The 22,944-nt window shown below is 44.8% G+C and overlaps 2 protein-coding genes across 2 annotated transcripts; one reads left to right on the forward strand and one right to left on the reverse strand.

The window, feature by feature from the left end:
• Positions 1-3,015: 3,015 nt before the first annotated feature.
• Positions 3,016-12,430, reverse strand: HAUS1 (HAUS augmin like complex subunit 1). The gene is made up of 9 exons (XM_040541617.1): positions 12,315-12,430; positions 11,746-11,920; positions 10,653-10,788; positions 9,523-9,657; positions 8,467-8,590; positions 7,603-7,668; positions 6,190-6,261; positions 4,356-4,403; positions 3,016-3,308 (listed from the first exon to the last, which is right to left on the reverse strand). The coding sequence occupies exons 1-9, from the start codon at positions 12,351-12,353 to the stop codon at positions 3,225-3,227; spliced, it is 879 nt and encodes a 292-aa protein (XP_040397551.1). The 5' UTR covers positions 12,354-12,430; the 3' UTR covers positions 3,016-3,224.
• A 2,097-nt stretch (positions 12,431-14,527) lies between these two features.
• Positions 14,528-22,139, forward strand: ATP5F1A (ATP synthase F1 subunit alpha). Its single transcript, XM_040540995.1, has 12 exons — positions 14,528-14,698; positions 15,721-15,799; positions 16,880-17,049; positions 17,893-18,066; positions 18,144-18,310; positions 18,453-18,601; positions 19,533-19,684; positions 19,818-20,042; positions 20,141-20,248; positions 20,791-20,935; positions 21,144-21,294; positions 21,935-22,139. The coding sequence occupies exons 1-12, from the start codon at positions 14,639-14,641 to the stop codon at positions 22,014-22,016; spliced, it is 1,662 nt and encodes a 553-aa protein (XP_040396929.1). The 5' UTR covers positions 14,528-14,638; the 3' UTR covers positions 22,017-22,139.
• Positions 22,140-22,944: the final 805 nt, after the last annotated feature.

The raw sequence follows: 22,944 nt of genomic DNA on the forward strand, positions 1-22,944 counted from the left end.
GTAATCTGCAATTGGGCTGAAGAAGCAAAAGCCTCCCCAGGCAATTGTGTCATTCCCAGTTGGGTGATTATTTCCTAATATGCAGCAGCAGCGAGGTCCAGCTGGCAGCCTCCCTCCAGGCTGCGGCGCAGCTCCCTGCCACCCGCTCTGACCTCCGTGGAAACACTCAACAGCTGCCAGGGCAGAGGGCAAAGCCCAAAATCAAACATTTTCTCAGCCAAGCGCGCTCCTGTCTCGGCAGCGCCTCTGCAAGTTGTTCCAGTGCTGGCATCCGATCCCCAGTTTGGAAAAGCTGGGCTGCCCTGAAATACCAGCGGCGAGGAGGGATGTCTCTGATCGCCCTGCCCATGCAAATGAGTAACTGAAGAGCTGAGACGTCTTACTGACAGTCCATTTGCTGCATAAATCTCATTTATTTGACTTTCCCTGTTCTCATCAAAAGCTGAACCGTAGGACCTGACAACTGGCCCCTGATTTATATTGCATGTGCTGCAGATGGCTCAGCTGTGGCACACAGCTCGCATGCAGCTGCTGGGTGTTTCCCCACCCCCCCCCCCCTTACATTTCCAGCCCCAGGAACCAACACAGGGCTATCTTTGGACAGCTCTTGAGTCAGAGTCCGGCCCTGCCGACCTCTGTAGTCGGGCTTTCTGCCAATGAGTGGGCCACAACACATGCTGCCGTGCTGTGAAATAGCACAGCCGGGAGCCATGCAGCTGCCCTGCGGGTGCAGGCGTAGAAACCCCCCTTTCCCCCGCCAAATTTCCCAACTGGTGCGGTATTGTGTGATAAAGTGGTGCTCAGGGAGTGCCGCTGCCCCAGGAAGCCTACTCAAGCCTTGAGTCATGGTAACGCATGTGCAATAAAAAGCCTTCGTGTGTTAGCTGAGTAAGTCCTGAGGCTTTCATTGTCAAACAGGGCTGGTAGCATCCTCGAGCAGTCATCTAATCCATCTTACTATCTCAAAGCACGATCAGCTCTCCTTAGCATAATAAATGCTTAAGCAAAGCATTTCTGATCTGCTCTTAAAAGCCTCAAGTGATTAAGATTCTGTAATTGACAGGTCATGACCTCCAGTGTCTTACAATGGCTTCCTTGTTAAACTGCTCTCTAACGTCTGCCCAGATGTGTTCTAAGACCATGACTTCTTTTCCCTTCCACAATACGAAAAATTACCTCTTTGAGGCAATTTCCCCTTAGCCTGTTTAACCCATGTGTATACACAGAATATACAGCTCATCCACCTGTTCTTGCCATCTTGATTTTTAGCCCAGAAAGAACTGAAGATAGTAGTCATGAAACCAAGGCAACTGCTGCTTTCCTAACTTTCTAATTAAAAATCCTGAAGCTAAACATCAACTCTCTCTGGCATCTGGAAGAAGACAGAGATCCCACGGGCATCAGCTCTATGAACATCCTTTAATTCTTCCCCATAAAGGTGCAAAAAATGAGGTGAGAAAGGTCACAAGGTGATGAGGCTGTAACACTTTACTTACTCTGCTGTCTTCCTGAGCTTGCAGCTTCTTAGAGATGCATGTAATCATCATAATCATCAGATGCCAATCTCATGATCCTATTGCTTCAAGTGAGGACACGAAGCAACAGAATCTCTCATCCTGCAGATCAGTGAAATCAATTTCTGAATTAAAATACGCAGCAGCTCCTGGTGACAGGCACACCATGCTCAACTATTACCATAATCTTTTGCAACTGTAATAGCAAACAGATGTAGCTACAGATTGCTACTGAGAGCACCACAGCTATTTGTCTGGACACTGCCTGGTACACTTGACTGATACAAATGGCCCATGGTCTGTGCTCGACGTCTTTAGGTGTTGACACTTCCCAGGTTCCCCCCCAACCCCAGGCTTCTCAGATTCTGGCTTTCTCATTAAAAACAGCGTTTAAAAACTTGGGTATTCATGGCTTGTGTGGTGGTGGCATAGAAAGAGGACGGTTCTGCAGACCCTTTTGGAAGATGACACTTGAGGTAGAAGTGGAAGGGACCATCTAGTTTCAAAATACTATCTCACAGTAGGTCTGCAAAAATATCCACATCTTTAGACCTCTAAAAGTCTTACTATAAAGCCCCCTTTTTCTGTTTTTAAAGTTATTACATCGCTATCCATAAAGCTATCTTTCTACTTTCGTTTGCTTAACACTAGAATGTAATGAAGAAAAAAATTGAGAGCTACTGGTCTGCTGTCTAAGTGTTCAACATTGGCAAACTTCACAGGTTTAGGGTAATGGGTTTCCATTTTCTCAGATGGCAAAGAAACTACAGATCCTTAGGCAGTTGGCACTGCTGCATTTCACTCCAGCTCTTACCTGTGTGAGCAGTAAAATTTGTTGATGTGTGAAGCCTGTCCAATAAGCCATATGAGGCAAGTCAGAGCTGAATTTGTTTCCATTAAAGTAGACAGCCATTGTTCACACACACACACACAAATCCCCTTTGTGGGATGTCCCAAATGCTGAGGGCTTTAAAACACAATGGGAACTATGATTCTAGGCCCTATTATAGGCCCCTATATGGCCCTAGGCAGTATTTTCATATCATTTGTTTTGATTAACATATCAAATCCCTGATGAAGACATTAAATAAAGTTGATTGCATTCCTCCCTAAAGAAACCACCCAAACTAAGAAACACTTCAGACACATCTACAATTCATCTTCAAGAACTTGGTAAACATTAGACATGCTATGTGTGGTAGAAAAAAATGATGGCTCTCCAATTCTGAAATAACAAGAAAGAGAGCAAAAGCCAACGGTCTCGTAGGTGCAAGGCATCTGTCACTACCATATTTGCACCACCAAAGCAAGGACTCCAGGGGAATAAAAAAATACAATCCAGAGCCCAGACAGAGAAAGAGTAAAGCCAGACAGTCTGTTCAATTCTGTGTGGTAAGGGCCTACCAGATGCTGGTAGGGACAGTTCCGGGTGAAGGTGCCATCTGGAGGTTGGTTACAGGTTTGTATCACATATGGAAAAATGACTGAGAGAAAAGAAGAAGCTTGCAAGTTATTTTATGAAAAAAGTAAGTGACATTTACAAATGCATGGCTACCTGAACCCTTACAAAAAGATTACACTTACTGAGAGGCCACAAGCATGCCATCGAACAGCAAGAAGAGTAAGGCAGAAAGCTGCAGAAATACAGTAAGTCCAAACTAGTGCAAGTAAAATAGAAATTTGGAAGAGAAATCTTCCATTCAAGCCACTTCAGGTGAACTTGTGTTTACTGGGTTCTGGCATCTCAAGAGTCAGCACGTCAATTTGCCTTGCGAACTCTGCCTCCACGGCATTCTAGAAGGAAAAAAAAGGCACGAGAGGACTCAGCGATCACACAGTAGTTTTTGTATATTCTTCTGACACAAACACATCTGCAGAGATCAAACCTCAGGATATTATTAGCACTGATTAACCCAAGCATTGAACTGAAAGTACTCGCTCCTGCAAGTGGCAGTAGTGTCAGTAGTCACTATAGAGGAACCTCCAAAGGAACAGCCAAAAGCACTTGGTAGCCTTTGTACTATGCCCCAGTGGGACACCTTCAAGCTGAACTGATACGCTCCAGGGTGTACACACCTGAGAAAAGCCTTACAGACCGTTAAGGTGAGCTTGTATTTCTGGAACATGTATTTCTGGAATAAAAATAAGTGGATCACCAATCTGACTAGTCCCATCTGAAAACATACAGAATACTCTCAAATAAATGTGCTTTCTGATCACAGTTGTAAGGCTTATCACTAAATACCTTGTGCCGTATCTATAAACGAGCAGACAGTAACCCAGAGAAATAAGAGACAGCTTCTATGTTCAGACATGGCCCAGCTCGCTCTGGAAAGGTACATATAGACTTCTAAAACAGCTTTAGATGAAGTTTTTCCCAACAATGCCTTGCAGGTTACACAAGCATGTATGAAACAGGCATTATTTTTTTATAGGGAAAGGTCCCTGTTGCAGACGACAAGGCAGCTGTTCAATAACACATGGGCCCTACTACCCTTTGAGAATTCAGGCACAGTAATGAAGGTCATGAGACCAAGAAGCTCTAGCACAGTTGAGTGAATAAACGTTCTGACAGGTGAAGCAGAAAATCCAGAGGGATACAGATACCTAATCCCCGCTGATACCATTATGCTCAACTGCCTTTGTAGCTTTAGATATCGTTCCTGCAACAGTTCCTCCTACCAATATGCACTACTTCTGCCATACCAGAGCAAAAATTTCCCTCTAGAGATCACTAAGACTATAATATGAGGTAGATAAATCCACGAACGATTAATGCATATAGCTCGTTTTGGAATGACAGCACCCATTTAAGTCCCTGTGAAAGATAAAAACTCTTACCAGTTCTCGTTTTACTTCTTCAATCTTCACTTGTACAAGGGAAGGATTCTAATGAGAGAAAATGGCATAAAAATCAATATTTCAACTTGAATCACAGAGTTCCTGCATCATTGCAAGACTCTAATCATGCGCCCCAGGGGATTTCAGGGATAATAAAATCAGTTGTGTACAACCTTCACATGCTATAGATACTGACATTAAAAGCCTATTATCAGTTTGGTTTGGACAATCAGATATTTTTCAAGATTCTGCTATAACCTGATGTCTAAAGAAATATTTTTAGACATTTTCCAAAACTACCAATTGAGGAACTAGATTTTAAACATATCCAGGAATGAATTTACCAGAGCACAAGCTTTTAGCAGTGTGCAAGTATGAACCCTCCTCCTTCATTCTGTCTGCACCAGCAGCAAGGCATCAGGGCTCTCCCTGTCTCCACTGACAGGGAGTCAGGGGGAGGGAGGAATTGGGGAACCTAATCCAATTTGAACATCCTGTTTTGCCTGAGGAGAGGAGGCAGCTGCCTCTTGGAGTAAGATGGATTTAAAAGAGAATCAGTCCCATCCTCTCCCTTCATCTTTTTGTTCTAGGAGGGAGATGGCATTACTTGTATAAGGGAGAAATCAGGTTACAGGAAGGTGTGCTGAGGAGCAAGAACTCTGTTAGGGCTGAGGGGGTGAAGGGTGGTCCAGCAGACAGGTCCCCAGTTCACAACACAAAATACATGATCCATCTCAGAATTTCTACATGACTTTGGACGACTCCCTTTGTTTCTCTGGACCTCTACTCCCTATTTATAAAAATTGGGATAAATCGTTCACCTCCCGGAGGTTACCTGTATTATGGACTGCGGGGTGCTCAGATGAGGAGGTAACAGGAGCCATACCGGGTAACTCAAGTACACCTGCGATCATTTAGTTTACGGCTTTATTTACTGAAGCCAAAACCCACTCAACTATCCGCTCTAGTTTTCACCAAATCTCACTTGAATGACAGAAAATCCTTGATACTCATCTGTAAAAGTAGTGGTGATCTTCCAAAGGAGATCAGAAATACCTGTGCTGAGTTGTCCCAAGTATCTCAGGCAGTGACATACACACATCACACAAAGCCAAACACATTTGTTTCACAGATTTACCGTTTCCCCACAATTTCTTTAAGCCACTATTGTTTACAGAACTGCCCTCAACTGAAACAGTCTTTTGTAACATGGGTTTTTCTCATTTGAAACGAGTAAAATCATTTTTATAAAAGGTGCTTCAGAGACCAGCCTAATGAGGTGTGTTCCCAGCACCCACAAGAGAAATCAAGGAAAATGACGGAGCAGCCAGTACTCGTACAAGCTACAGTACTTGCTTAGGGAACAAAGTCTACATATGGGTATTTCTTCATCATTTTTACAACGCTGCTCAGAGCTTCAACCTCTGCACTGTGTGCTGTGTCTGCCATATTGACAGCCTGATTTACTAACTTATTAGGACACATGTAATCTAAAAGTTTCTGTTATACTAAGAAACTACATTTTCTTCTAAATTTTTAATTTCTAGCTAATTCATCTTGATACTGAGCTCAACCAGCTTATTTCTTCACGTCACATTCCTAGACGTTTTGTTAGAGCAAAGTTTGCCAGGCAAACACACTTATTTTTTTTTGGCTTTGATTAATCAATATACAGCTTCCTGTTTAATTGAAGTCTTTTGTTTACACAACTCATTAATAGATCTCTAGAGAGATCTCTCTATCTATTGAAACACGCAACAATTTCCTTTATATTTCTGAAGTCCATTGAAGTTAATCTGACTGCACATATAAAAGGACAGTGAAAAATAATTACAGGAGTTAAATCTAGGTAGGACTCGAGTTTCTTCTTCAAAAGCACAATTTCTTTCTGCATTTCAGCCAGTTTCTGTGGACAGAACAAAGTAGATTACATTCCATAGTCTTACTTGTAGAAGTGATGTAAATCAGCGAAGTACATTTACAATTATCTACGGCATTTCAGAATTCACCCATGTTGGTTAGAGATCTTGCGATCTTTCTCAAAATGCACAGAGAACTAAAAATCTACCATTCACTCAGCTATCAGTCAGTTAAACCCAGTTCAAATTTTTACACAGATGTACTTCCTCTTCCTTTCTGAGAACATACAGCATTGTTACCTACAGGATAACCACCCAATCTCACCTCCCTGACAGGAGGAAGCCTGTCAACTCAGAAGCCACCAGAGGACTTTCATGGTCGACATCACTGTAGGCCACACACAGACCTGAGCCCCAAGGAAGGAGATACAGTCTCATGCCTACGGCTTGTGTGTGAAAATTTTGCACATGCAACAGAAAAAAAGAGTCCCCAAACATGCACTGCTTTGCTCATTCTGTTAACAAGGGGAAGTAGCTTCTCCATGGGGCTTAAAATTTAACACATTACAAAGCCCATAATTTTTTTCAAATAATCAACCTAAGACATTCCAAAAAAACGCACTCTGAAGATGAAGTCATTCGTGCTGCCTAATTTACAGTGCTCTTGGCAGAGCAGACATAGAAATGCCAGTGAGTCAAACATGCCCTTTTACTCAGGTTTGGGAAGATGATGAAGGTCAGATAAAGACTAGAAAGGTTCCAATGCCATTTTGTATGTAAAATTCCAACACGATTTTTAGTTGGCACTCTTCTGAAACACTGTGCAATGTCAACATTGCCACCCAGCGCTGGTTCACAAGAATGACAACGTACATTTAGGAAATGTATTTTAATTGTTCAACCTAACAAGGCAAGAAAAGATAGTAAAAGAGATGAAAAGAGAGACTGAAATGCCCGTTACAGTAATAGCAGGTAACATTAAAACATGTTGAGTGCAGACAGAACAACTCAAACACATTAAATATGTATAAATACTCAGAACAAAGCTGGATGACCTATAGCTAGTAACTCAAGAAATGTGCTTTTTCCTTAAAAAAACATCCTGCTGGACTTATGATTTAGCTTAAAATGTTAGGTTTAAAGACAAGAAAAAGGCACACAGAGGTTCAGAATCTGGGTTTCACTCGACCTCCTCCCTTAGCTCAGCAGCATTTGAGAGATTTGAGAGCAGCTGTATTTCACACACACTAGAAGCAATCAGCTGGGTCATTTTATTTAGTAATTGCAATACACTGGCAGGCATGTAATGAGATATATTCCACAGAATATCTACTCCATTTGCAACATGGATTGCTGTAGAAACATCTGTCTTGTACCATCAGACCTACCTCAGACATGCTCACTAGTGACTGATGCATCAATGATTGATCCAACCCTGTGGCAGCAAGCTGCTCCTACAAACAGGAAAGAGTTCAAACATAAATGACAAAACATAAGAGGAAAGAAAAATTTTGCCATTTCCTTGGGTTTTGATTGAAAGAGGCAGACAAGAACACAGTCTGAAAAGAGTAGAAACATGCTACTTGAACTACAGCTCTAGCTGGTGTATGAAATCAGTCACTACTAAAATTTATTCCAAGAATAACAAATCTTTCCAGAAAATTAGTGGGAGAAGAGCACATGGCAAGGCTGTGAAGAGGTTTCTCAGTAAAATGTCATTAACACTAATTCAACATTTTCTATCTGGTATTTGTCAGGATATTGAACAGCATCCAAGTATTAAATAAAGCATTCACGTATCCTTCACCACATAGGTAAGGGTGAAGAAGACGGAACAACTTCTGCCTTCAACATTTAATCATTCATTAATCCTCCCCAAATGGCTATATTCAGGATTTTGACACAATTTTCCTCAGTGAATCATAAGCTCTACTGTTAATATAAGAGTATACAGACAAGTTAACAGTACATCACAGCAAGCACAAAGTAGTCTGAGCTAATATTCTCAAAAGGGAAAGTATCTTTGCATTTACCAAAAGACATTCAGAAGAATGTGTCTACTTATCGGGAACAACTGAAGTATGGTAACGACTCATCCTGTTAGCCCACATGTCCAAAATCCAGAAGTTTAGGAAGCCCTAAATCCAGGAGTTTAGGAAGCTCCAGCAATATCCCTAACTAGTTTTGGGCCTGACCAATCACAACTATGCCAACCTATTACAGCATCCTGTTAGGTAATTCCTTCTGTCTACCTCAGCAGCCTTAATCCTGATTCTGAAATCCTCAGATTTGTCTGTCAGGAACTTCGAGTTCTGGGATCGGCTCTCAGCCTTGTCTCTTTCTACCTCAAGATGTTCCTTTGTTTTTTTAAGATCCCTAAAAAAAAAAGAAAAAGAAACAAACCTTTACATCCAAAGAGACACCAGTATTCACATACCACTTAGTCATCTATGCTCAAGCTAAACACCATAATACAACCAACTCCAGAGGGAGAGAATGCTTGCGTTTTCCTGTGAGATTCCCCCACGAAAATATCCATGGCTGTCAACTCCAGGCTCCCAAGGGCCACAGGATGAAAGGTCGAGGGGAAAGCCATCTGTGTAACAGCACAGAGTAACAGTCTTCTGCTTAATTCTGTAATTAATTCACTTAGGGACATGTTATGCAGGCTAAACTTATGAGCATAGAAAGGGGCCATGGCAAAACTGGGAGAGACGTGTGAGTCTTCCATCTGTGCTGCAAGAGCACCACAATTACAACTTTGACAGAACCAGACAATAATTAGAATGGAACTGTGGAGATCATCTGGACCAATGCCCAGGGAGGGGCTGATCATAGTGTACTTGGCAAAGCCCTTCAGATGACATCCTTTAGGGAATGGACTTGATACTCATTATTTTTTTCTTTTAGACTTTCACTGGTTAAAGGAAATTCTTACCTAGGAATCTTTTTGGTTTTGCCTGGCTCCTTCACTCTAACTACAAAGCCCACAGTAAGTGTGGTAAGATGTGGTTTGCCTTCAACCTCAGCTGAATAGAACTGGTGGAAGATGCTGCCCCAAATCTGAAAACTGCTCGTAAACCATTTTTGGTTTAAAATAATAGGTCTGATCTTAGCCCCAAAGTCTTTTGACTTCTGAATGTGCCCATAACACACAGCTTTTGGCAGATACTTCCCAATACTGTGGATTACAGATGCATCAAAAACCTGTCAGTTCGGTTACCCCGTTAGTTGTCACAAGGAACACACCACACGGCAGAGATCAGCAGCACTGCTTACATCTTTCCCCCTTCTCATCCATTACTCACTCCTCTAACTGCTTTTCCAGCACCAGTGCAGCAGTTAGTTTTTTCTTAATATCAGTCAACTCCAGTTCCATTTCTTTGTTTTCTGAATCTGTTGCGTACAGCTTGGAACTCATATCGTTGATGGCAGAGAAGAAGCTGGTGGAAAGAAAGATTCAGTGGGAATATTCAGTCAACTTTTATGAAGTTCAGAATTATTGTTGTTTACCCCGCACACACTTTCCACAAATGACCTGTTTTTCTCATGTTATGATGCATCAGGTAACTTACTACCAGGTATTTTAGAAGAGGAAAATAAATCACTGAAGGTATTTGCTTCTCTTAATTAGCAGAGATTTAGTCCAGAAGGGGAAACAGCCCAGCAAACTGAGTACTGGGAAAGGCTAAGCAGGACCTGGCATTCTAGTGAATATAGCCACCAGGTTTGAAATAATAAAATGCTCCACTCCTGGCTTGCCAAATTGCCTTTGAAATTCAGTTCCTGAAAGTGCATGTCCCTGGGACACACCCAGAAGTATTTCATCCACTTATTCTTCTCAAATTGTTCAGTTCTGCCTGCCCCTCTGTCTCTAAAGAACTGTAAGAACAAAGCTCCTGAACATGATTTTAAAAAATTGTATTCCAAGGCAGATTTCAGCTCCTCCTTACTGAGGATGCTCAAGGGACTCCTGCAGTGTTACAGTTTAAGGCCAAGCAGAGGGGCTAAGAAAGAACAGACTAACAGCTGCAATTGCTCTGTGGCTGAGACAAGGAAATCTCCTTACAATAACTGAGGCCTTATAAGAGAGGAGCTGAGACTAAACAACCAGCTACACTTCCACAGTCCTTGCCTCGGCAGTATAAAAGCTGCTCCAGCTTGTGGACAGTTGTAGGGGACACATCCCACAGGCACTGATCACGAAGGCATGGGCCAAAAAGAGATTTAATTGTGGCTAAGGCACCTTCTGGGCTTTAGAGACTTTCCTTACAGGGAAAAATCAAGTGTTGTGCTCAGTTTCTGTGTCCTCCAAAGCTGCCCCAATGGTGCCAAAGAAGCTGGACAAGTAAGACCCCTGTTGTGAAAGTACAGTTTGAAACTGTAGAAAGGGAAATAGCACAGACCATCACCCCTTATGCAGAGTGGGAAGAATTACCTGGCAAGAGAGGTGTCCTTCGTTTCGAGTGTCATTGCGCTGTTCACCAGAGTGTTGAGGTAGGCGGTGCCTTCGCTGGACAGGCTGGATAATGAAAGACCCAGGCCTTCTGTGAGAAGGCCCTCTAGATAGTTAGCTGAAAAACAAGTTGAACCAAAAAAGATTTATTTTTTTTAATATAACTGTTATTTTAGCTCTAGGTAGGACCCAATTCCACTCCAGATGATTTTTTTACCTCTCTGCTATTATGGAAAGAGCCATCATGCTTGTCATATGAAACCTCTGCTAGTAATGATATTCCTTCCTACCAGGGGAGTCTGAAATTGCAGCAGAGCTCACACCCATACCTGTCTGGTAGCGTCCACGTTCTCTGACAGCCTAAGTCAACTGCACAGTCTCCATTACTATTCATTTGATGTCAAATCACTAGAGGACTTGAAGAAAAAAATCAAATAGGGTTTTTACAACATTGTCTTCTTGTGTGCAACGTCACTCTCTTTACAGAGCAGTAAAATTCCCTCCTGAAAGAAGTCAATGAGGGGAAGATCCTTTAGCACATGTGTTAAGATCTATTATGGCCCCCTGAACCACTCACTTGCTCCAGAAAAAATGTTATTGGACACAGAGTCCAGGCTGCAAGAGCATAACTTAATCACCTCACTGTTGTTTCAGATTCCTCAAGTGTTTTCCTTAACAGTGGATTAGCACCAGCTCAGACTCTTAAATTAGCTGTAGGGTCTCTCTGCAATCTATCCAGCCAATATTCTAATGCTGTTCTTATTCAGCAGGCTAGGAGGCTTTAGCAATCTTAGCCCAGCAGGCTAGGAGGCTTTAGCAATCAACCTGCCTGTCCACATTTACAGCCCGCTCAAGCTGGCCAAAAAATTGCTTTTGACCAACCTTATGTCAAGAGTGTATTTTGCTGAAAGGAAAGCATGAAGCACGTTGGAGTAAAAGCTGTACCATAACAAAAGCTAAGCTTATTGCTAGTTTGTTTTTTAAATACGCTAGGTGATAAAGTTTTAATAAAAAAAGTCTGCGAGGTAACTAAGGAAAACTGTGATGAAACCAAGAACTGGAGCTTCTAACTCACCATCTGCTTCATATTCTTCTGCCTTCAGCTCTATGTCTTCTATCAGGAAAGCAATATCTCTGTCTCTGGCTTCACTGTATTCTTCAAGCTTACACAAGATATCAATGGTCTGTGCGTTCACTTCGTATTGCGGAATGGGCTGATTGTCAAACACTTTCTTTAGCCATGAATTAACCTGCCGGAGAATGGGGGGAAAGAAAGAAACAGCCAGGTGAGATGAGAGAAAACAGCTGAAGCGCTGCGAGCTCTGCGCTACTGACGAGCAGCTCCTACAGCAGCCAAAGCACTGGTGGTGGAAGGGGACGCAGCTCCCTTCGTCTCGGCTTCGGACACCCCCTGTAGTTTAGAGAGCCTTTTAACTTTCCTCATGTTTTCAGGACCCCTGCTCATCTCCTAATTTTATAAATGTCACCTTTTTATTCTCACGCTCTGTTCGCTACGGACGCAATGACGACCCCAACCACCACAGCCCCCCACCGCCCCTTACTCCCCTGAGCCCAGGGCCGAGCGGTGCCGGGGCCACGCGGGCTCGGAGCCCCCAGGGGCTCGGAGCCCCCCGCCGCCATTACCCGCCGCAGCTTCCCCTCCATATCCTCGGCCTCAGCCATCAGCCGCCGCCTTGAGCCTCCCGCCTCCGCCCCGGCCTTCCCCGCGCGCCGCGGGGCCTGCTGGGAGTTGTAGTCCTGAGGGAGCGCCCCGCTGCCCCCCTCACCGCCTTCACTGCAAGCACCGAGCCCGCGCCGCCTCTGCGACGTAGCCACAGCCGCGGTTGTCCTCTCGTTTGTCTTTTTGGGTCTGATTTTCAGCACCTGAAGCCCTTTTGCTTTATTCTTTTCAAAGGCTTTTTAAAGCCTATTGCTTTATCCAGCCAGTGCAGTTCAGCCACAAGGTTGCTAACAGACAAGCAACAGGGAGCTTTCTATTTAAAGCTTACATGTAACACCTTAGATATGAGGTTACAATATCCTAACTTTAAAATCTCAAAGCGCAAATAAAATCATAGAATCATAGAACCACCCAGGCTGGAAAAGACCCCCAAGATCATCAAGGTCAACCATTAACCTAGCAAGACCATATCCCTAAGCACCACATCTACATGTCTTTTGAATATCTGAAGGAATGGTGACTCAAATACCTCCCTGGGCAGCTTGCTCTAATGCCTCACAGCCCTTTCAGTGAAGAAATCTTTCCTAATATCCAACGTAAACCTCCCCTGGTGCAACTTGAGGCCATTTCCTCTTGTTCTCTTGCTTGTTGGATGGGAGAATAGGCTGACCCCCACCCTGACACAACCTCCTTGAGGTAGTTGTAGAGAGCGACAAGATCTCCCCAAAGCCTCCCCCTCTCCAGGCTAAACAACCCCAGTTCCCTCAACCAGTCCTTGTAAGGCTTGTTCTCTAGACCCTTCACCTTCCCTTGTTGCCCTTTCTCTGGACATGCTCCAGCACCTCAATGTCCCCGCCGCGGCGAGGGGCCCAAAACCGAAGACAGCACCCAAGGTGCAGCCCCACCAGAGCCAAGTACAGGGAGACAATCATTTCTCTAGTCCTACTGGCCATGCTATTTCTAATACAAGCCAGGGTGCCGCTGGCCCTCCTGGCCACCTGAGCACACCGCAGGCCCATATTCAGTTGGCTATCAACCAACACCCCCAGGTCTCCTTCCGTTTGACAGATTTCCAGCCACTCTTCCCTTAGCCTGCAGTATTGCATGGGGTTGTTGTGCTTCAATAGCAGAACTTGACACTTAGCCTTGTTGAACTTCATACATTTTGCTTCGGACCATCGGTCCAGCCTATCCAGATCCCTCTGCAGGACCCCCCCACCCTTAAGCATATCAACACACCTAACTTGGTGTTGTCTGTGAACAAGGGTGCACTCGATCCCCTCATCCAGATCATAAAATAAAAAATTGGTTCAATTCACTAACTGCAGCCATTGCTTTTAACAGAGCTGATTGAAGTGCTCTGAATGTTTTGAAAGAATTTGCTTTTTCCTCTTACGTACCCAATAGTTTAAGAAAAGTCTTTAATCAGTAAAATATTGAAGTGATTTTTGATGGAATTGTATGTTTCGTGCATATCACGATACAAATTACAAAAAAAAAGACACATGAAACCCTTCACCAAGAAGGTGCAAATTATCTTTCTATACTAAAGGGCAAAAGTTAGAACCTGAATAGCTTGTGGATCGTTACTCGCGTAAAAAAGTTGTGCTCCTTTTTGACTAACATTTACAATTCCTGCAAAGGCCTGCTGGGAGCCTTACCAGACTCCTGCATGACTCCAAGGCTGCTGTCCCGGCGTGCTGCCCGACCTTTGGCACCCTCCCCGCCTACGGGCCTCGCAGCGAGGCGCTGTGTGGCTGTCACTGCCGAGGGCACCCAAGCAGCCATGGGGTCACCTTTTAGGACACCGGCGTTAGCAAGAGATGGGCTGAGAAATAAATAAGCCGCTTTGTCAGGTCACGAAGACCAGCAAGGCGCTGCACGCTGCGGCCTTTTTACCTTCTTTCCCAGAGCGTAGATTTAAGTTTTTAAGAGATTTAAGTGCTTTTCTGCAACATGTTCAGCCTCCAGAGGCTGCTACGAGACGGGTGAAGCCCCCAGCCCCACACGCCCCCCTCCCCGGCCCTTCCGCCCACTCAGTGCCATGTCGAGGGCACCTGCCATAACGCCTATTTTTCTGAACACCCCATTTCTCTCTGTTTTTCCAGACACGCACAGAGGGAGGGCTGAGGGGCCGGGTCAGCTCTCTGAGCCCCCGCCCCGCCCCAGGCGTGGCCTCGCCGCCCATTAGGGCGGAGCGCGGCGCCGCCATTTTGTGGAGAGAGCGCGGGGCCGGTAGTCTCCTCCCGTCTGCTTCGCCCCGCAGTCCTCAGCCACCGCCGCCGCCATGCTCTCCGCCCGCCTGGCCGCCACCCTCGCCCGCTCCCTGCCGCGGCATGCCGGCCTGGTGAGCTCGCCTTCCCCTCCACCCAGCCTGAGGGCTGAGGGAATGGGCGGCCGCCGCCGCCATCTTGGGGGCCGCGGTGACATTGAGGGGCCGCGGCCTCCTGGGCTCGGCCGGGGATGGGCGAGCGGCCCTTGGGGGTCCGGGGTGGGGTGGGGGCGAGGGGGGGGATCCCCAAAATACCCAGGGGCCCGGGCCCGGCTAGGGTTGGGTTGGTTTGGGGAATGGGGATAGGGTTAGGGGCGCCGTGCCCTTCGCTGAAGGTGAAAATTGGGCCATGAGGGGTGGGGGTGAAAGAGGCGAAGTACCGGTGGGTCGGGGGGTTTTGGGGTGCGCAGCCCTTGGGGGGCACCACGGGGTGTGGGGCGCTCCTGGGGCATCTCCAGTCCGTGTCCCTTGTGAAGGTGAACGCAGGCCTTCATGGGATTTCAGAGAAATCGTGTGCATGCTGCTGCGGAACTGCACTGTGAGCTTCAGGATTTATAATTATAATAACCATTTAATGCATTCATTATCACAGCTTTTTCTTTTGTGCACTCATATATATTTTAGCCGTGCTTCAGAAAATTTGCCCTTAGGCTTTACAAGGAAAGGTCAGTCCTCACTTCACCGAGAAATCAATCCTCCTAAGACATAACCTTATTTTCCCTTGTGCAGATGCATGAGGTCTTCGCTAATTTATTTGTACCCCGAGCTTTTGATGCCACAGGGAATGTTGGCAGATGAGAGGAGGTGCTGCTGTGGGAGCTGCTGCAGTGCTGTGGTGGTGACAGTGCAACACAAAGGCTGTGCAGAAAAACGCAGCGATTTAGAGCAGTCTCTTTTAGTGCCTGTGGTTATTTATTCATGTTGGGTTTGGTTCTGTAACTGCAACTTGTGAATGCAGAGCTTTGGAGCTCAGTTCAAAATGGAGACACACTAAATATCTAACCTCATACTGAGAAACTTTAATGTAGTCTCTTTTTAAATACTGTATTTTGTGTGATGAAAGAGGATTCACTTACTGAACCAATTACTTATTTTAGGTTTCCAGAAACACCCTGGGTGCAGCGTTTGTCGCCACAAGAAACATCCATGCCTCCAAAACACATTTCCAGAAAACCGGTGAGTCTGAAGAAAGGCCCTTATTATTATAAGAGTACTGTTTAAGACCTTGATCAGTCAGACAAGGTAATTTGAACTTGGAGTGTGAGGTGCATGTGTCAGCTGACAAAACACTTGAGGACACTTATGTACTGCCAGGGTTGGGAAGTGAAGTATCAGTTACATGGTCACATCTGTCAGACCTAACTTTAATAATTGTTCAAAGTATGTCCAAACCAATGGGGTGATCACATGTCAGCTGGCTTACTCAGCTTGTCTGCCTCCCAAATACCCAATTCAGTCTTTCAGTCCTGCAGAACAACTTGAAAAATGACTCAAATTCCAATTTCCTGTCTGCTTGTTGGCCATATTAGAGAAAGGATGGCCTTCTCAGGCCTGCTTTGACCTTTTGTCCTTGATTATAACTCTTGTGCTGCTGGCATCCGAGAAGGCAGCAGCACTGCGTAGCTGTGTTTTGGTAGCAGTTTATGTACAATTCTTGATGTGGTTTAGGCCTAGTAAAGGTATTATTAGGAAATAAGTTTCACTGTGTTGCTTACTGTTTCCTAGCTGAGGAAATAAAAAGTTGTTGGGGGCATACTGCCAAATCGGAGGAAGATGGAAAACATATTGTTATAGCTTATATTGAACAGCTTGCTCTGTAAATGTATTAAGTGCCTTTAGAATATGCTGGTTTACAAATGAGTTGGTGTTTTCATGCGTCCAGTCTAAGTAAATGCACTGCCTGCAGAGAGAGCATGTCTCTGCTTTCTGAGTGAAGTCTAATCTACTTAGCCTAATGGCCCTCCAGAGGGAGGGATTGCTAACACGGTAGGACATACTGAAGGAAATCAATGACAAAACTAAACAGCCATCAGTGTTTTGATTGAAGTCTGTTCAGTGATGAGTTGAAGCTGTGTTTATTGTCTGTGAACACAAACTATTACTTACCTTTTGCGTTATATGTAAGGAAGAATGTTTCCTGCTAGAACTTACGGTATACCTGGGAGAGGGTACCTTGGCTTGTGAGTTAAAGACAAGTTCACTGAATTTATACTCTGCCGTAATTCACTAAATCTGGTTTGAAATACCTTTTCCTAGGCACTGCTGAGGTATCCTCTATTCTTGAGGAACGTATTTTGGGAGCTGACACCTCTGCTGAACTTGAGGAAACTGGTCGTGTGCTCTCGATTGGTGATGGTATTGCCCGTGTGTATGGCCTAAGAAATGTGCAGGCAGAAGAAATGGTTGAGTTTTCTTCTGGGCTGAAGGTGAGCTTTCACTAAAGCAGTTTATTTATCGTAGAAATTAAAAGATGACTTTTTAAAGGAGAATCTCAGACTGTGTTTGGTCTTACCCATATGAGGCTTTTACAGACTTAATTGTAATTTTAATGTGTAGTAACTAGTTGACTGCTAGTCAAATACTACAAAAAGCAAATATTGTTTGAATTTGTAATACTTTGTTTTTGGTATCATTATCTGGTTCTTGGCCAACACTTGAGCTTTATTTGCCTTCCTCTAGGAAGTGTTAAGGGCTAATTTGGCACTGGATTTTGTTTTCTTAGGTTTTAGGCAGGCTTTTATCATTACCATTGAAGAATAAGCTCTGTGATCCAGTACAGTGCACAATTTAGTGACTTCTCCTAGTCCTAAGGGTGGACTAGAGTTAAAAAGCTGACTGTTCCCTGATACTACTGCAGGTTCTCTTCCAGAATTGTTAATGCCCTGGCTTGCCTCATGCAGATAAGCCAATTCTCCTGTTGAATTCCTAGGCAAGAGAAATGTATTTGAAACCTACTTATCCTTTCTGTTTTTCTTTGGGAGAGGAATGATTGCTGCAAGTATAATTCTGTAGTAAACTGAAGGCTTAGGCAGGTTCTGTCACCAGTACGGGAGAAGATAAGCGCGTTGGACTCGATCCTTGTGGGTCCCTTCCAGCTCAGGGTATTCTATGATTGGATGTAAGCAGAGCATTGATAATTGTTGCAGGTAATTGTTGCCAGCATCCCATATTTCACACTGTAGACTAATGACATCAATATTTTAAAGCATCAAGAATTCACCGTAGATGTTGGTATCGCTTTTCTCATGTTAGCATGATCTTTGTCCTAGGGAATGTCCTTGAACTTGGAGCCCGACAACGTTGGTGTTGTCGTGTTTGGTAATGACAGACTGATCAAGGAAGGGGATGTTGTGAAGAGGACTGGTGCCATTGTGGATGTTCCCGTTGGGGAAGAGCTGCTGGGCCGTGTTGTAGATGCCCTAGGCAATCCCATTGATGGGAAGGTAAGTGTAATAATGCTAAGCGTTAAGCTTTCTCCTGTGTGGTGCAGACTGCAACAGGGTTTCTTCTCTCTTTTAAGGGTCCTATTACATCTAAGACACGTAGGAGAGTTGGCTTGAAGGCCCCTGGCATCATTCCCAGAATCTCTGTGCGGGAACCTATGCAGACTGGTATTAAGGCTGTGGACAGCTTGGTGCCAATTGGCCGTGGACAGCGTGAGCTGATCATTGGTGACAGACAGACTGGGTAAGTTAAATGCCCAAACGAAAATGTTTCCATAGACAGAGACTTGAATGCAGCCTGCTCTACTGTACGAACCTGAGTGCAGCTGGGCGGAGGTTAGGAGAACAGTGGGTAGCTTAACTTAACCAAACTCTGTGTTGTACAGGAAAACATCAATTGCAATTGACACAATAATCAACCAGAAACGATTTAATGATGGAACAGATGAGAAAAAGAAGCTGTACTGTATCTATGTTGCCATTGGCCAGAAGAGATCTACTGTTGCACAGCTGGTAAAGAGGCTCACTGATGCAGGTACAGATTTCTGATGATGGTTGAGCCTGGCAAATAAGGACATCCTGTTCTTGTAATGATGAATAATACTATGAACTCTCCTAATTGAAAGTATAGACAGAATTCTTTTCTTATTAGATGAAAAAACTACTTGGTTTTTCTAGACAAGCTCTTACAGTTATCGGCAGGGCCAGGGGACACCTTTTCACTTCATTGGATTAGAAAACTATTATGATGCCCTGAAACTGTTGAATTGCTTCTGAAAACGTTACCCTTCATGTTTCTTCATCAGAGCTGGGGGAGTTTCCTCGTGGCAGTCAGGCAGGCCTGATTATAAGCTGTGGCCTGCAAGTATTTTTATGGACTTTGCATTTGCTTCGTATGCACGCACATCAGTGTGAACCGCAATTTAAAGTCTGGTGAAGAGACTTTACTGTCCAAACATAATTCATTATGTGATAGCATCTTTTCAGAAACAGTAATGTCTGGCAAAAAAGCTGCGTATATAACAGGGCTTAGAAGAACTTCGGCACTTTGCCTCTTGCCTGCTGGTCAAGCGGAATCATATGTAGTAGAAAAAAAAAGGTATTTTAGTGGCAATTTGTTTTGGACTACGAAGCAGTGTAGCACCGTCTTGTAAAAGCCAAGAAATCAGAATTCCAGGTCTCTGACTTCTAGAGCCCAAGGGTGTCTTAGTAAAAGTTTAAGCCTCACTTTAAATGAAAAATAATCTGCAAGTGCCAGACAGTAGCTGCTGTGAACTTGCTCTTGAAATTTCCTGAGTTCATCAAGCTAACAGGTAGGTTAATACCATCCATTGTACTTTCCTGTAACCAGTGATACTGCCTGGGTTTACTTCAGCAGCTAGCACTTCGTATGCATGTTGCATTTGCTGATTACTGCCATGATAAGGTAAAGTACTTAAGTGACGAGTCTCTCAAATTCTTTCCAGATGCCATGAAGTACACTATTGTGGTGTCTGCCACAGCATCTGACGCTGCACCCCTTCAGTATCTGGCTCCCTATTCAGGCTGCTCCATGGGGGAGTACTTCAGAGACAACGGAAAGCATGCGTTGATCATCTATGATGACTTATCCAAGCAGGTCAGGAAGCATTGCTTATAGGTCTTGTGGTCCAGCGTTGATGCTTATAGCTGTAAGATCACCTGAGGCTTAAAAATTCAGAATTTTAAATGAGCCGCTGGAGTCTGAGAGCTGTCTTTATGGTCCTGCACAGGCTGTTGCCTACCGTCAGATGTCTCTGCTGCTGCGCCGTCCACCTGGCCGTGAAGCCTACCCAGGTGATGTGTTCTACCTGCACTCCCGCCTGCTGGAGAGAGCGGCCAAAATGAACGATTCCTTTGGAGGCGGCTCTCTGACTGCCCTGCCGGTCATTGAAACTCAGGCTGGGGATGTGTCTGCTTACATTCCAACCAACGTCATCTCCATCACTGATGGACAGGTAGGGCTTTCACTTCGTCTGCCAGTAAGTTACACAGATGTACTGGTATGCCTGAGGGAGGCTTCTGACCAGGATAATAAAACAAATTTATCCCGTAGATCTTCTTGGAAACTGAGCTGTTCTACAAAGGTATCCGTCCAGCCATCAACGTCGGTCTGTCTGTGTCCCGTGTGGGTTCTGCTGCTCAGACCAGGGCTATGAAGCAGGTAGGCATGTAACGATAGTTCCTGTCATCAGAGATGAGTAGTGTGTAGGCTGTCCAACCCATTTCGGTCTTTACAGAGTCATGAATACAAAGGGAATTAAGTTTTGAATTCCTTGGCATTATGAAATAACTTAAAAAAATCTAAAAAACAAATTTATGGGGTCTGTGGTATTTCCATCACATACTGGCAGGAAGCAGGGCATGGGGAGTGGAGGGAAGAGTGTCTGCATAAAGAGGTTTGACAGTAGTCAAAACCAGTCGAAAATAGGCAAAAGTTCCATTGTGCTGAACTGGGTGCTGATCTAACGGGATACAGAGAATGCTCTCTTAATTCCACGCTTTTTAATCCAGATACAAGTATCAATCGTGATACTTCCAGGGAGGAATAAGATGTTAAAGGCTAGACAGTGGGGGATTTTTTAGAAATGTGATTAATCACCTGTTTAGCTGACTTGTGACAACTGTCAGCTGAAGATGACCTACGGACAACTAGATTCATTTAAAAACTGGTGACACTCGGTGTGCCCTCACCTTTTACTGTAGGTGGCAGGTACCATGAAGCTGGAATTGGCTCAGTACCGTGAAGTAGCTGCCTTCGCTCAGTTTGGGTCTGATCTGGATGCTGCCACACAGCAGCTGCTGAATCGTGGTGTGCGTCTGACAGAGCTCCTCAAACAAGGACAGTACGGTGAGTGTCTTGGGTGTAGCACGTCTGCATTCCCTCTTAGTCTGTGGTGTTGGTCGTTGTGGCAGCATGAAGATGTCCTTTGGGTATTGTAAATGCAGGCTTGACTTGAACCATGTTGCATACACAGAGCTGATCTTCAGAGAGACTCTGATAGTGATGTATCCTGGTGCAAGAATTGCTGATGGTAGGAATGTTTTCTTTCATGCAGTTCCCATGGCTATTGAGGAACAGGTTGCAGTCATCTATGCTGGTGTAAGAGGTCACTTGGACAAGCTGGAGCCCAGCAAAATCACTAAATTTGAGAGTGCTTTCCTGGCTCATGTACTGAGCCAGCACCAGGCCCTCCTCTCCACGATCAGGTACGATAATTTATCTTAGTTCATCCCGGGGTACTGACCTGGGAGCTGGAGCCCAGATAATGGTCGCTGAACCATTAAGGTAGTGTATCCTCGAACATCAGGTCTTCTGCTGCCTCTGACTGGAGGTTAAATCAGCCTGCCTGCTGTCCTTGCGCTGTTACACAGATCTTGGCATCTCGTCTACAGTTTTTACTCAAAAAAATCCAGCTGATGCTTAATATGAACCTATTTGCATGCTTCTCCTGTAATCTGAAATTGAACTCACTTCAGGCAGTGAGTTGGCATGCTTTTGGCGTGCTAATAGCATTAAGCTATTAGAATACTGTGGATTAAGTGCTCCTAGCTGCCTTGTTGCTGAGCTGACTGTGGGGATTTGAGTATTTCCACAGTCATGTCCTGTGAACTGTTCTAGCTTGCTTTGTCCTGAGTCAGATTTGTGCATTCCGTCTCTGTGGCTTAGCTGTGCCCAGTTCAACAAGACTCTGAGAGTATTTGTGGACAAACCTTAATTCTTAACAGGACTAACTCTCCTTGAGGAGAAGGGAAGTTCTGTTAGTAAAGTTCTTTTTTTTTTTTTACTTCAGAATTAACAGTGCATTTATTTCTGTGTCAGAAGCTTAACTAAACTCTGTTTCAACAGGACCGAAGGGAAGATCTCTGACCAGACAGAAGCTAAGTTGAAGGAAATAGTCACAAATTTCCTGTCTACTTTCGAGGCATAAACTTGTAACCATTCAAACAGACCAGGCGGTTTTTGTGGCCACATGCTCCAGCTCCATCAAAGACTTAAAAGTATGCGCGACTTGAATGTACAGATCTCACTAAGAATAAAAGTTTCCATGTAAGAAGACTTGGATATTCTGTTCTTAATTATTGCCCTTCTGGCCAGCTGCGCTAAGTACACGTGTGCGCAACTTCCCTGGACACGTGCTTGCTAAAGGAACTCTGGTTGAGGATGTTTGATTGTTGAGTAGATCAAACTCCCTGTGTAAAACCTGGGAGGGGTAGCAGTGGGTTTCTGTGGCTGACTGCAGTCCCCATCGTGACAACTGAGGGTTGCTCTTGTTGCTCTTATCCTTTCTGCCAGGCAGCTGATCTCAGAGGAAGGCGCGCACCTGTGGAAGCTGTCGAGCTGTCTTGGCATGGGTGGTAGCTAGTACCTCCCCCTATTCTTACCCTCTGGCAGTCCCATACCGTGACAGTATTTCTTAGAGCTGCTAAGTCATGCTCCTGGTGCCTGCCTTTCAGGAGATGGCGCTCTTTCAGAGCTGATTGTGTCTCGGGATACCTGCACCTTTGGCTGTTACATTGAGATTTAAATACTACCTTTCTCTGTGGTTTGCTGCAGCGCTGTCGGTACGCTGCAGTCATGACTGGTTTGTAGGGAGATTAAACATCGCAGCATCTGTTCCGCTCCTGACTTGTTACACTAAACGGGGCGTACGTGAGGTGCAAGGGCCCAGTGTTAGAGTGTGTAGCTGAAGTGGGAAAAGTTTGCCTTCATCCTTAGCTTCCGGCGGGATTTATCTCTGCTGACACCGTTTGTGAACGGATTGGTGGGGAGGCTGGAAGCGAGGGGAGCTGTGGGAGGGTCTGGCCACAGGGTGGTGCTCCGAGGCAGAGAAACGGCGTGTGGGTGGTGGTGCTGAC

This window comes from Cygnus olor, chromosome Z (assembly GCF_009769625.2).
Source record: "Cygnus olor isolate bCygOlo1 chromosome Z, bCygOlo1.pri.v2, whole genome shotgun sequence".
NCBI lineage: Eukaryota > Metazoa > Chordata > Aves > Anseriformes > Anatidae > Cygnus > Cygnus olor.

Bases quoted from the DNA above. Each gene is read 5' to 3' on its own strand.
- HAUS1 (XM_040541617.1), bottom strand. From the start codon at position 12,353: ATGGCTGAGGCCGAGGATATGGAGGGGAAGCTGCGGCGG. The intron at 8,591-9,522 runs GTGAGTAATGGA...TTTTTTTTTTAG, and splicing joins CTGGAAAAGCAGTTAGAGGA to GGATCTTAAAAAAACAAAGG. The intron at 3,309-4,355 runs GTAAGAGTTTTT...TTTTCCTTCTAG, and splicing joins AAGAAGTAAAACGAGAACTG to AATGCCGTGGAGGCAGAGTT.
- ATP5F1A (XM_040540995.1), top strand. From the start codon at position 14,639: ATGCTCTCCGCCCGCCTGGCCGCCACCCTCGCCCGCTCCCTGCCGCGG. The intron at 15,800-16,879 runs GTGAGTCTGAAG...ACCTTTTCCTAG, and splicing joins AACACATTTCCAGAAAACCG to GCACTGCTGAGGTATCCTCT. The intron at 19,685-19,817 runs GTCAGGAAGCAT...GGTCCTGCACAG, and splicing joins ATGATGACTTATCCAAGCAG to GCTGTTGCCTACCGTCAGAT.